This window comes from Agelaius phoeniceus, chromosome 12, assembly GCF_051311805.1.
Source record: "Agelaius phoeniceus isolate bAgePho1 chromosome 12, bAgePho1.hap1, whole genome shotgun sequence".
Taxonomy (NCBI): domain Eukaryota; kingdom Metazoa; phylum Chordata; class Aves; order Passeriformes; family Icteridae; genus Agelaius; species Agelaius phoeniceus.
This window is the reverse complement of record NC_135276.1, coordinates 4,283,956-4,296,172: the sequence shown is the minus strand read 5'-3', so window position 1 is coordinate 4,296,172 and position 12,217 is coordinate 4,283,956. Positions and strand designations below refer to the sequence as shown.

The 12,217-nt window shown below is 44.3% G+C and overlaps 1 protein-coding gene across 1 annotated transcript in view; it reads right to left on the bottom strand.

The window, feature by feature from the left end:
* The window catches only part of RHPN2 (rhophilin Rho GTPase binding protein 2), a 31,134-nt gene extending 23,081 nt beyond the window's left edge, over positions 1-8,053 (bottom strand). The window contains exon 1 of the mRNA XM_054640694.2: positions 7,865-8,053. Within this exon, the coding sequence (XP_054496669.2) occupies positions 7,865-7,927 (63 nt within the window). The 5' untranslated portion in view covers positions 7,928-8,053. The remainder of the gene's footprint in view (positions 1-7,864) is intronic.
* Positions 8,054-12,217: the final 4,164 nt, after the last annotated feature.

Here is a 12,217-nt window from a genome sequence, read left to right as displayed (position 1 = left end):
CAGTGGGGGACCAGAACAGAGAGGGCCCTGCTGCCAGGGATAGAGAGCCCTTGCTCCCAAGCTGGAGCAGCCAGCCTGTCTTTAGAGAGCTGCACCCTGTGGATGAGCAACCCACAGCACAACAGTTTTGGGAAGCCTGTTTGCCTGTGGGCTGGACCCCATAGCACAGCAGAAAAAAGACTCCTGTCCCTGAGTGAACAGCAGGAGATCTCGTGTGAACTGACCAAAAGCCTCACACCCTGTCTCCCTACACTGTTGGTGGGAATCAGGGAAGGGCTGCAAGGAAAATAGGTGTTTTAAAGGCTTATCTTACTTGTCATTATCCTCCTCTGGCTCTGTTAATAATAAATTTACTTTGTACCTTTAAATTTGAAGCTGTTTTGCCCTTAGAGTGTTTTCTCCCAGTCCTCATCTCAACTCATGAGCCCTTAGTTATCTTTTGTTTTTTCCCTCCCTCTCCCTCCCCAGCTAAGAACAAGAGAGGATGAGCAATTGGGACTTCCATGGGTCTGGGTGTTTGGCCAGTGTCAAACCACAACACCCATAGAAGATGAACTTTTTACTGGAGGGACTGCACACATGCAGCAAACTCACTCATTCACCTCACATTAGAACCAGCCCTTTAACTACCAAATACTTTCTGCTCCTTTGCACACAATTATACACAAAGACACAAGCAATGCACACTTTGGTGTATAACATGGTCTTGTAGCCACAAGCTGCTGTCTGCTCTTAGTCTGGTTCTTTTCCTGGGATGTAGCCATTCTTCCCCACTTTGCTTTTCCTTCATTTTGTGTTCTATGGTCTTTTCTGCTACTGCTATTCAAAGCTTTATCTCCTTCCATTCTATCCATGCCATTTTTCATTTGAACCTCACCAATTATTTCCTCTTGCATTCAAGTATTTAATTCTCATCTCAGACCTGTTATCCCCATATTTGTGCACAGGTATTTCCTTCCAACTTGTTTCTTGACCACTTTGGTCAATCATCCTTTTAAAATGTATCCTTGCCTTTCATTTTTTTCTGTAAAGCTGCAGCTTCCTCCCAGAACTCCCTGGCCCTTTCTGTGTGCCAAACAGGTTTGATGACATCATTCAAATACTTTACAGCTTCACTTCAGAAATTTTTCAGCAAGATCAACTGTCTGATTCCCAAGCCCATGGAGCTTGTAGATGTGATCTCTTCATTTTAATGAACTTTTGATCAAGCTCCCACTGAACAATGAGTACAAAACTGCAGTGATCTGAAACTCTCTGCAAAGAGAAAAAGCCTAAGAGATGTTTCTCTCCATTTCAGGTCCTCAGGCACAATTCTCCACAGGAAGGAAAACCAACCCTAGGCCGAACAGGACAAGGCACTGGCAGACCAAGGTATCTGGATAACCTCCAGTGTGACAGGTTTGATCAGAGGCTTCTTATGGATAGAGGAGTCTAGTTTTCAGGATATGGCTCCAAGAAGGAGGAATTAACATTTCACTTTTTGGAAAATGTAGCTCTTTATATCTCCTGCACAGGGGATGAAGACATTCAGCTGGTTTGTGTTCATTTGCAGGCTCAAACTCTTAATTGTAATCAAGCTGCCATAAAACTGATAGGTAGTGTGGGAAATGGATTTATAGAGAATTCTCCAAGCTAGACAGAAAGCTCACATAGTCTGCATCTGTATGCAGACTTTGAGCTAAGAAATGCTGACTTAGAAATGCCACAGAATAGGACAGACATGGCTGAGAAAGAAATGGAGCTAGAAACAAGTGTCAAAAGAAAACCTTACAAATAAGACTAGATACTTCAGAGAAATAGAACCATGAAAAATGCATTATAGTAAGACCCATGAGAAGTAATTAATAAGCCAAGAAATGCTTATAATGTATTGTAATTATGAAATAGTTAACTTCTGATTGTGATGGTGTGAATTGTAACATCTGTACTGTCTCACCCTTCACATGAGACTAAAACTAGAATAAAAGTTTTTAAAATGCCTCTCAGTTACCCTAGCTCTCAGTCAAAAAAGAGCTTCATCTCACAAAGGTAGAAGTCTGCATAGAGAACAGTGCAAATAACCAATATCTGAAAAAAACCCTCAAGAAATACAGTCTGGGAAAGATACCCCCTTGTGTAAAGCACAAATTCTGTATACTAAAAAGTTATTTAGCAAACAGGTCCAAGTAAGTGCTTAGTTTTGTCTTGCTCCGTGCAGAAGATCCCTTTCCCAAACAGCATTTCTACATGCTTCACATCTGAAGTCCAGTCATGATGAATGCAAAAACCATGACTGTTTGCCAAACAATGAGTAATGGCAGTAAGTATTCGAAATTAACATAAATATGCTTTACAAAGTAGTGGTTTGAACTTTTAAGATGAGCCACACTGTCTGAAGGTGACACAGAGTTGAAACTGGGTGTGGCTCCTTGCTGAAAGGAAAACAGTCCATTCCAGCCAGTGCTGCTTGTCCAGGCCAGCAGTGTACACCACTGGCCATATCCTCCAGGTACCTAAACATGCATGTTTAAATCACAAATGTGGGTGGAACTTGTGCACACAACTGCTCTGGTTCTGGCAGCAATCACAGCAAACAGCATATTCACACCAGTATTTCTACAAGTCCTGCTAAATTGCCATTTCCTTACCTTCTTGCAGTACTATAATTAATGGTTCTTTTTGAATATTACCACTAGTTCAGTTTTGAAAGTTTAGTTGTACACTGCAGATCTTTCAGAAGCACAAGTTTCATCTGAGTGTGTTGTTTTTTGCTTTTATTAAAGAGATTGGGAAGATCTGGTCTTCCAGAGCCTGGTCTCCTTGTGCTATGGATGAAGTATTTTATAGTTCTAAGTGCCTGGCCCAAAGATTAATATAAAGTTAAAGAAGTAATTATTGTATTGGACCCTAAATATGTATTTCCTACATGAACTGCATCTTGTCACAGCCCTCACTAAGCAAAATTTAACATTCATATTTCATCAGAGATGTCTGTCTCTTGACTAATCAAGTTTCAGGTGATTCTTAGTTTCACATGAAGGCCTACTTTCTGTTTTAGGTTTTATGAATTTGTATATAATGAGTGGACTTTGGATGTCAAGGGTTATGAATCATTGCTAAGTTGTTTCTGTCCTGCCAGACAAGTGGAAAGAGAACAAATAGCCAAATAAATATTCCTGTGTCAATGCTAACGTTGATGGTTGCCTGGCTACTAATGACTTTAAAAGAACCCCGTGAGCTACACCCCAGTGGAAGGACAGGTGTGGCAGGCTGGTAAACTGATACATTAACAACAGGTGGGGGGAAGCCCTGCAGAAAAAAGCTCAAAAAGAGGGGAAGGACACGGAGTTAATTAGGAAGTGCTGATTCATGAGCTAGTTACCATACCTTATCATCATTTTCAGTCTGGTGCTTCACTTCTGGAGCTGCCTGCTTCTGCTTGTAGCCTTCTTCCCTGACACAGGGCACTAATATCCAGTCATTCATTCTGAATCAGCTGGGTCTATGTGATAGGTATCTAGCCTCACAGATGAAAGCAAAGCTTAGAAAGAGAAAAAATTATGCACCTTTGTTCAAGTGATCAGAATCTAAAGATTTATTAAGCTAGCTGTTCTCTGTGTAGCACAGTGGAGCACTGCTATCCACAGCAGCCAAACTGCAGCTGGGATGGTTCATGCAGAGCCAGCCAAAGCTAGAGAGCTGCAGAAATGTTAACCTTGGAAAATTAACTGTGGCTTCTACTTACCATTTACTGCAACTTTCTGACTGCTCAGAGAACTTTCCACATATGGCCAGTGTAAGGTGTTACAAAGCAGTGAGTCAAGGTGGGAGAAACAGAGTAGAAAGAACTTGCTAGGTATCTCTTCCCTGCTCTACTCCTACCCGCCAAAAAACCAAACAGGATAAACAAAAACCACTCCCAAACAAACAAACAAACAGAAATAAGGCAGGCATAGCCCTGCTAACAGGTCATCACACAAGCACTGGATCCCATGACTGGATGAGCACTCTATCATAAATATCCTGAGCTCTCTATGTTGATGTGTCTCAGGGATATTTACTTTGCAAAAGCTTACTGGAGTGGTGTACTGTAAAAAGTTATGTGGAGTACTGTAAAAAAAAAAAAAAATTAAAAGTGGAAACAGCTTGAAAAAGAAGGCTGATTATCTCATAAGAATTCAAAGATAACTAAAAAAAACCCAGGAAGACATTTGAGAGGGTAAACAAGCCACATGGCAGGTGTATAATAGAACCATGGTTGGGAGAAGCATCTAATGTAAGCAAAGTACACATGACCTTCTGTAATTACTGTTGATCTGTTGAAAAATGCTTCCTGTCTTAATGCTTCTGAAACAAATGGTTCTTTGCTCTTCTCATTAGTTTTGTCATTATTTTCATAGACAAGGAAGACTGGGGGCAGAATTTGGATGGATGTGTGGGACATGCATGGCTGATTCCCAGATTGCTGTCAGTAACAGTGAAGGAATGTGAAACTCCACACAGAGTAGGTCAAGATACGAGGCTCATGGCCCAAGAGCTCTCACACCACCTCGGAGAACAGGTACAGTGTGCCCTGGCAATGTACACTGAAACGAGCCAAGATAAACACAACAGTAGCAAAACCAGTTCCTGCTACATTATCATCCCAGAAATTAAAGTTCCAGGCAGAAGCTCTATCTTCTTTTTGATGGAAAATAAGGTGCTTCTTCCCTTTTGCCATGTCCTCTTCAGGACACCACAAAGGACATTTTTTTGTTGTTGTCTGTTTTGCTTTTAGAAGTAAAATTCTTCTCACGAGTTTGGTTGCAGCTCATCAAAGAGCTCAAGAGGGTTGTTTGGGAAGGGCAATATAAGAGCAACAGTGATAGAGTTACAGGTACCCTGTGTGGCTGCACAGGTCATTTCCTTAAAATTAGGTAATTAAAAAACAAGAAACACCAGCATTGAACCAGCTCAAAGCATCTTACAGGTTTAAGGAAAAATTTGATTTTGCACATATAAATGATAAATCTTTGCTACAGGAATATATGAGATAGTGGAAAAAGACAGGGTAAGGGAAAAGGGCCATATGGAGCAGCTCTGACATCACTGGAAGGGAATGGGGAGGGTAAATCTGAGCAAGGGTGCAAGTGGACTTCAGTTCCTGGCACCTATCACAGCTCAGACTCATGGCAGAGTCACTTTTTAGTGTGGCCACAGAAGACAAAGCAGAAAACACAACTGTGCATCTCTGTCCCCAGTCACAGTTTTATGGGGGCCCCTCCCTACATTAAAAATAAAAAAAAGGCACTAAACAAAAATTAAGTAATTAAGTTATTTAACATACTGCATCTTGGGGATAGTGAGGGCTGCTTTCTGGTATGCTGTATTTAAAATTTCAAAAAGCATAATACATAAAAGACAAGAGAGACTTTGAGCACACTTCCCATAGTAATCCATTCATCAAAAGAAATCAAGAGTCTAAAACAACTGGATACGGCATGAATTGCCCAATTTTTCTCAATTATAAAATTTCATTGTGCACAATAGTCTTAGAAAGTATGGGAGACAACCTCACTGTGTAAGTAGTGCTTGGAAGCCACGTTTGAGCAGGACTGATGCAAAGCAAGTGTCTTCACCTTGCTACACAGCTTACAAAATAAAAAAAGTCAATTAAGCAAGTACCTTTTGACCTAAAAACACAAGGACTATCCTTGGAAAGTGATGTCATTCTGCACCAACAAACGTGGTAAATCAACCCTCAGATCTTTTGAGGAAAACAAATAGTGGGATTTAGGAAGGAAGGAGAAAACAATACCGAGATAACTCAGAGGGGAAGGGGGAAGACCCATGGACACCCAACAAAAGCTCTGTCCCTAATCTGAGTCACATGAAATCACCAAGTATGCCGTTCACAGGGACCTGTAGATGCCACATCTAAAGAATCTCCTCGGGTTCCCAGCTTGTACCTGTTAAAGGTCCCAGAGAGGGATTGTTTTGGTCCATTTTTTTGTGTTTTGTTTTTCCTCCCCCTGCACCTAGAACTGCTAAATCAGAATTAAAGCTCTGACTTTTGAGACCGTTCAACTAACATATAACAAGGTATACCATTTTCCTTCTTACCTTTAGGGACTAAAGGCTTTGAGCATCTAGCTTAATCTGAAGTTCATAACTTTACTAAAGACACTTATGAGCTGGCTGAACCTTTCCAAGATCTGAGGGAACAGAGGCAAGAATGCTTCACTGCAGCATGTGGCTCATTTAGATTTTATCAGATTCTCACTTTTACATTACTTATGTCTTAAAGCAGTAAGTAATAGGAGAGATGCTCCTGATTAGGTATTAAATTGATCTTATTTTCATATATGAGAAAAACTTCATTCCTGTCCAATAGGCTTTACACTGCTCTAATACTGTTTCAGTTACCATAACTGCAACATAAAACAACTTGATTGAAAACAAACTCTTTTAGCAAGTCTGAGTGTAGAAGATCTACTACTCTTATGACCTGAGGCACAACTTGGCTACTAAACTTCAGTAAGTCCTTATCAGTAACTTAGTTCATGAAATCAACATTTTCACTAACATGCCTCAAGGCAGCCTATGAGATTCCTACAGTGTAGAAAACATAGCTATGAAAACGAAGTAATTACAACTTGGCCACATTGGGAAAGACTGCTCAAGACTTGGGAAGTATGACTGGGAAAGAGTGCTAAAGACTACTAAGAAAAAAGTGATTTACTCGCCAAATATTACAGTAGGATTACTCAAATGAGGAAGCCAGACATGGTGTAGTCCAAGTTTTGTTTCAGTCTCTCTAGTTATTTTCAAGGTGGTAGTGATTCCTTGCAGCATGGTTGGCACAGGTAAAGCTTGGCTCTTTTCAGCTAGAAACAGTTCCTCGGGTAAAGGGCAATGTTGTTTACGTTCCTGAAGGCTCACGAATTTGACAAATACTGTGGCAAAAAAAAATCTAACAGCCTGTAAGGACGGCAACAAAGCCAAGCCTATGTGCCTCCCTGTCAGGTAATCCAGGTGGTTGCTAAGTCCGCAATGGGGCTATTTCTGCGCAAAGCCGAGCAGCAACAACCTGATACCTGCAGCTTTTTTTTACCCCCTCCATAGACGGACAGTTCATGGTCCTGGATCCGGAATCTACACCAAAACCCCTATGTACCTATGGACGGGATTTACAGGTGCTGAGAACTTAAAAACAGCGAGGGAAGGGCGAACCAAACCTCTCTGAAAACGGCACTTACTGCCTGCCCTTTACCTCCAGTGAAGTTCACAGAACACCACAGGGCTGCATTACAGGCAATACTTAACTCTAATTACTGTTGTGCAGAAAGAACTCAGGTGCAGGTTATGGCATAAGCCGCCCAGTCAGTCTGAAGAGTAATTAGGGCAGATGTTCATTAAGAACTTCCTAATGAATCTGTTAACTTCGTTACCTTACTCCAGTAAACTTTCTTACAGGTACATACGGCAATTTACTAGAAAGCGCGCGAGGAGATGCAGCGAGACCGGGGAAGAGACCGGGAGGAAAAATAAATAAATAAAGACAGCAAGAAGACGGCGGACAAGTGCAATTTGACTCATTTTGGGAAGCTACGAGGGCTCTGTCCTTCAGGGAGACGCCCAGCTCAGAAGCAGGGGAGGGCCGCCGGGGTCCGAGCGGCCGCGCTCCCTCAGAGCCAGGTCCCCGTCCCGCTTGCCCCAGGCTGCTCCCCGCGCCCGTGGGCAGCCACAGGACGGAGCCCACAGCGCTGCCCGGGAGAAAGCAAACCCTGAGCCACGGACAGGGGACCCCAGGAGCGCCGAGCCGCCCTCGGGAGGCGCTGCCCCGGGCACACAGCCCGCTGTGCACGCAACCCACCCACCCCGGACTGGCCAGCGAGCCTCCCACCTTCCGAAAGTAGCCGTCCCCCGCCGGCTCCGCCGCCTGGCGGGACAGCAGGGCGTCTGTCATCTTCGGGCGGGCCGACCAGCCGTCCGTCTGTCCGTCCGTCCGTCCGCCAGCCGCTGCTACGAGACGAGCACTCCTACACGAAACCACGGCTCTGCGGAAATGCCAGCGCTGCCCCACGGCACCGCCCGGCCCCACCTCCGGTGGTGGCGGGGAGGAGCTGCCCCGCCCCACGGCGCTGCTCCTCCGCCGCCCAGTGTCCCAGTGGAGCTCCTTGCAGCGACCCCCCGGGTCTCTTCCCGTAGAAGAGGTTTCCGGTCGGGGGCTGAGGTGCTCCTCGTGCGGAGACGGGGGTGGCTGTGGCTGACTGAGAGCGGAGCCCCGCTGAGGGTGGCGGCTCGGCTCGCTACTCCTCGGCCCTCCGGCCGTTCTCCGCTGGAGCGTGCCGGAGTCCGGCTGGCCGCCTCGAAGGCACGGCTCGCCTCCTGGAGCCTCCCGCGTCGCCGAGCCTGGCCACAGCCCCTGGGGGTGGCCACCCGGAGCGGCCGCTCTCGGCACCCTGGGGCCGCCACCAGCTTTCCCCGGCCACCGCCTCGGGGAGGCGAGGGTCCCCGCGGGTGGCTGCCCCTCAGAGCGGCTCGTTCCCCCGAGAGGGGCGCTCCCAGCCCCAGGGGTGGCCGCCCCTCAGAGCGGCTCGTTCCCTCTAGAGGGGCGCTCCCAGCCCCGGGGGTGGCCGCCCCTCAGAGCGGCTCGTTCCCTCTAGAGGGGCGCTCCCAGCCCCAGGGGTGGCTGCCCCTCAGAGCGGCTCGTTCCCCCGAGAGGGGCGCTCCCAGCCCCAGGGGTGGCTGCCCCTCAGAGCGGCTCGTTCCTCGGAGAGGGGCGCTCCCAGCCCCATGCCCCTCAGAGCGGCTCGTTCCCCCGAGAGGGGCGCTCCCAGCCCCGGGGGTGGCCGCCCCTCAGAGCGGCTCGTTCCCCCGGGAGGGGCGCTCCCAGCCCCGGAGGTGCCGCCCGCAGCGAGGAGCATCACATTAATGTAACCATCTTTGCTGCTGTCACTGGCTTTATTGAAAACTGATCCCATTGAAAGGCTACTATTACGCCAAAAAATTTAATTTAATTTAATAAATGTATAAATAATAATTAATAAATAAATAATAAATTTTAATTTAATAAATCAAATAAAGCTATTACACCAATAAAGAGCCTGTAGTCAGGCCAAAGGCTCAGTTAACAATGATGATTATCATGGTTATGTGTAAAACACAAATTTGCAGAGATTTCTACGATACCACACTAAAGATACTCTAATATTTGCTGGTCATAAAATGCAGCCTTTCTTTGTCGCGGGTGGATTCTTTGAATAAAGCAAAGCCAGCACATCTAGTAAGTTTGTACAGTAAAAGCAGGAGTCCAAGCTAGCAGGATTCCTCCCTGTTGTTAGTGTCTGGGGTATGTCACCCAGCACCCTCACAACTGCCCGACCAGACTGTGCCTTCCCCTGGCTCGAATAAAGGGTATTTCATCAGCACTGCTTTGGGACTGATGGAGTGTTTCTTCACTAAGTCACTGTAGGTTTTGTGTGCATATAGTGAACATGGTTTTTTGCAAAAGGCACATATTGACTGTATGGTCTCAGAAGTGCTCAGCTGTGTAATGACTGAGTAGGAGTGCTCTCTGACTCTGGAATGTAAATTGCAGCTTAGAACATTCCAAAACCTGATTTATGCTCAAAAAAACCCCATGTCCCTGCTCTTCTCATCATCTTGTCTCCAGTAGCTTTTTGATTGCTGTTAGGATTCCTAAATAGAGTTGGGTTCATACCACAAACTTCCTCATGATTACTGCCTGAGTCAGAAGGCTGGGTTGCCGCATTGTAAAGATTGAGAAATATAGGCTAGAAATGCAGATTAATGCATTCAGAACATGCATTATGTTGTATAGATACAGACATTTGCTTGACATTTAATATTTAAAGGGAGTCAATTCTGTGACCTGGTGCACTGGACATGCACTATCTCTTAAGCAATCATCAAATGCTTAAGAATTTGCATCTAAAGAATATCAGTATGTGCTGAGGCCTGAGCAGCAGGCCTAAGCCAGGGCTGATTTACAGTCCTGGGTACTGTGTGACCAACACCATCAGTATTACTTACCTACAAATAGATGACTGACACACTTATGCAAGCTGTTGAACACCAAAAGGGCTGCTTTGGAAACTTGCCCATAATCTTCTGTAGTTATCTGCAAGAAATGTAAAATTTTAAGAAACTTTCCCAACTGATATTAATAGAGGTTTGTTTGTATGATATTTCAGGGAAAACCCACCCAGCCGAGGCCTGGGCTCTGGCCCAGTGTGCCATCAGAGCCAGGTGTTTCTGTGCTAAAAATATACACAGGTCAAAGGACTGGCTGATTTGGGTGATAAATCCGGACTCCCTTTCAGGGCGAATTTGGAAGCCGCACCTAAGGGTGGATGCACCATGTAGGATTTTCCAATTGACAGGAAGAGTTCTCCAGCAATTGCAATTGCAGACTCTGGATGATGGTGTTTAGGCATTTGGTGATGTATCTTTCTCAATCACTGTTCTCTTTCCTGTATAGTAATGATTAGGAGCATTACTTGCTTATTTTTGCTTGTTGTTAAAGCTGACTTGCAAGCTTATTCTTTTATTAAATGTATCATTTTACTTTTGTGCTGCCTTACTATTCATAGTAAAATGAAACCATTCTCTCCATTGGTTTCTGTGTCCTCTAAATTGCCCTGACAATTGACAAAAGGGTTCTGCATGAAGTGTTGAATCTGAAAGAATTGGTTCTTATCTCTGCATCATCTCTCCTAGTTCTTTCCAGAAGAACTCATCACCTCCTGGTTCTTTGCAGAACTAGGTGCTAAGTGGCTTTGTGCATTTTCACAGATAAAGCCACCAGGTGATGTAGACAATGACCATGCTGAAACAGGCACGTCGTGGCAGACCTTGTTGTCCCGTGTTTTGTCCCACAATAGTAAAGGTAAGAGGGATGAGAACTGGGACCAGAATCTGATCACCCTTCCCACAGACACGTATATATGATATATATGTATATATTTCTCATATGTTTGTATGAGTCCACTCGTTCTCTTAATCCTCTCCTTCTTCTCCTGCTCCATCATATGAAAAAATAGGTGAATATAAGAAACCCCATCAATATAAATATGTGAATATAAGAAACCCCATTTCTTATATGTGAATATAAGAAACCCCATCAAATGACATCAGTGTCTTTGGCCACAAGGAAATAATCCCAGTTTGGGAATTCATTTCCTGCTGGGATTATGTATCATTCCATAGCCTAGACAGGAATCTGGCTGCTCTCTGGAGAGACAATGTTTCTTAGCTCTGATTTTACAGACTTTTTGGCTATAGGGTGCTAGCAGGTCACAAAACATCTTTTGTCCCAGAGAGACCCCCAGGCTTACCAGCAAAAGCACATTAGAATTCTACTGTATGAAGGGAGAAGTATGCATCAACTCCTGCTGCTTCTCAAGGTAGGTTTTTGAATTCTGAACCTGACAGATGGCTACACATTTCTGTTCCTATTGTTGTTGGCTTTGAATATTAAACTTAGATTCTGATCAGGAAGATTTTGTCAGTTATCTTGACAGCTTTTATGTCAATAAATTCCAGTGCAGTGATTTAGTTGAGTTAGTATCATCCTTTATTTCTGAAGATTGCAGTTCTTAATGAGCAAATATCTGCCTACTGTAAGCAAGTACTAGGTGAGGAGTGAGGAAACATGATTATAGGTCGATTATTTTTTCCACTCTTTCTCCAAATAGTATTTGTGGGGAGGAAAAAAATGGTTACAAATTGCAAAAATAGGGCAAGAGGCACAGTAGCAGCAGTGATGTAACTCTGCTTTGAGACTGTTACAAATTTACTAGATGGAGTAGAAGACTTTCTTACCAAGAAATTTACTGAGGAACAATAAAATGATCTGAAAATGGTACAGAAACTCAGTGTCAGGACTTTGATAAGCACGATCTGATTGCTGCAGGTGCAGTGCTCCATTGCTGCTTCTGCCCCTTGGAGGTATTAACTGCATGCATTAATTGCAGCATTATCTTCACTGAAATCCCATTTACTATAAAATAACTAATATGCTTTGCCTGTTCTGCTGTGAAATCACAGTGGAAACAAGACATTGCAGTTTATGTGGAAACTAAGACCAAACATGGGCAAAATCATCACCACTTTTCCCAGCTAATGCCTTGCCTTTAACCGAGATCGACAGATAAAAGCCTGGGTATTTGAGAACGATATGTGTTATCTCTTTATTTTCCAGTCCTTTAGAAAAGGAAAATTAGCACTTTGG